This window comes from Merops nubicus, unplaced genomic scaffold, assembly GCF_000691845.1.
Source record: "Merops nubicus isolate BGI_N331 unplaced genomic scaffold, ASM69184v1 scaffold18815, whole genome shotgun sequence".
In the NCBI taxonomy this organism is placed as follows: domain Eukaryota; kingdom Metazoa; phylum Chordata; class Aves; order Coraciiformes; family Meropidae; genus Merops; species Merops nubicus.
Window position 1 is genome coordinate 8383 of NW_008611793.1, and position 365 is coordinate 8747.

At 59.7% G+C, this 365-nt stretch overlaps 1 protein-coding gene across 1 annotated transcript in view; it reads left to right on the forward strand.

Annotated features, from left to right (window-relative positions):
- The window catches only part of LOC103773955 (proline dehydrogenase 1, mitochondrial-like), a gene marked incomplete at both ends in the record, with an annotated part of 4608 nt that extends 4247 nt beyond the window's left edge, over nt 1-361 (forward strand). Inside the window, 1 exon segment of the mRNA XM_008941338.1 lies at nt 200-361. Within this exon segment, the coding sequence (XP_008939586.1) occupies nt 200-361 (162 nt within the window).
- Nucleotides 362-365: the final 4 nt, after the last annotated feature.

Here is a 365-nt window from a genome sequence, read left to right on the forward strand (position 1 = left end):
CTGCGTGGGCGGGCCTGCCCATTTCCCCCCCCCCAGCCCCTACGACCTCCTGGCCGCCACCCCTCGCTTCATCCCCACACCAGGCAGGGAAGGGATGTGCTTTTTTTCCCTATATATTTTTATTTTTATTTTTTTTCCTCTTTGTTGCTTTTTATTTTCTTTCTCTCAGCAGTTGCCTGACCAGCCTCTCTCCCCGCAGGTCAGGCCGGGTTCCCTGTCTACAAGTACGTGCCCTACGGGCCGGTGCAGGAGGTGCTGCCCTACCTGTCTCGGAGGGCCCAGGAGAACAGGGGCTTCCTGCAGAGAGCCAACCGGGAGCGGGACCTGCTCTGGAGGGAGCTCAAGAGGCGGCTCCTGGCTGGCAG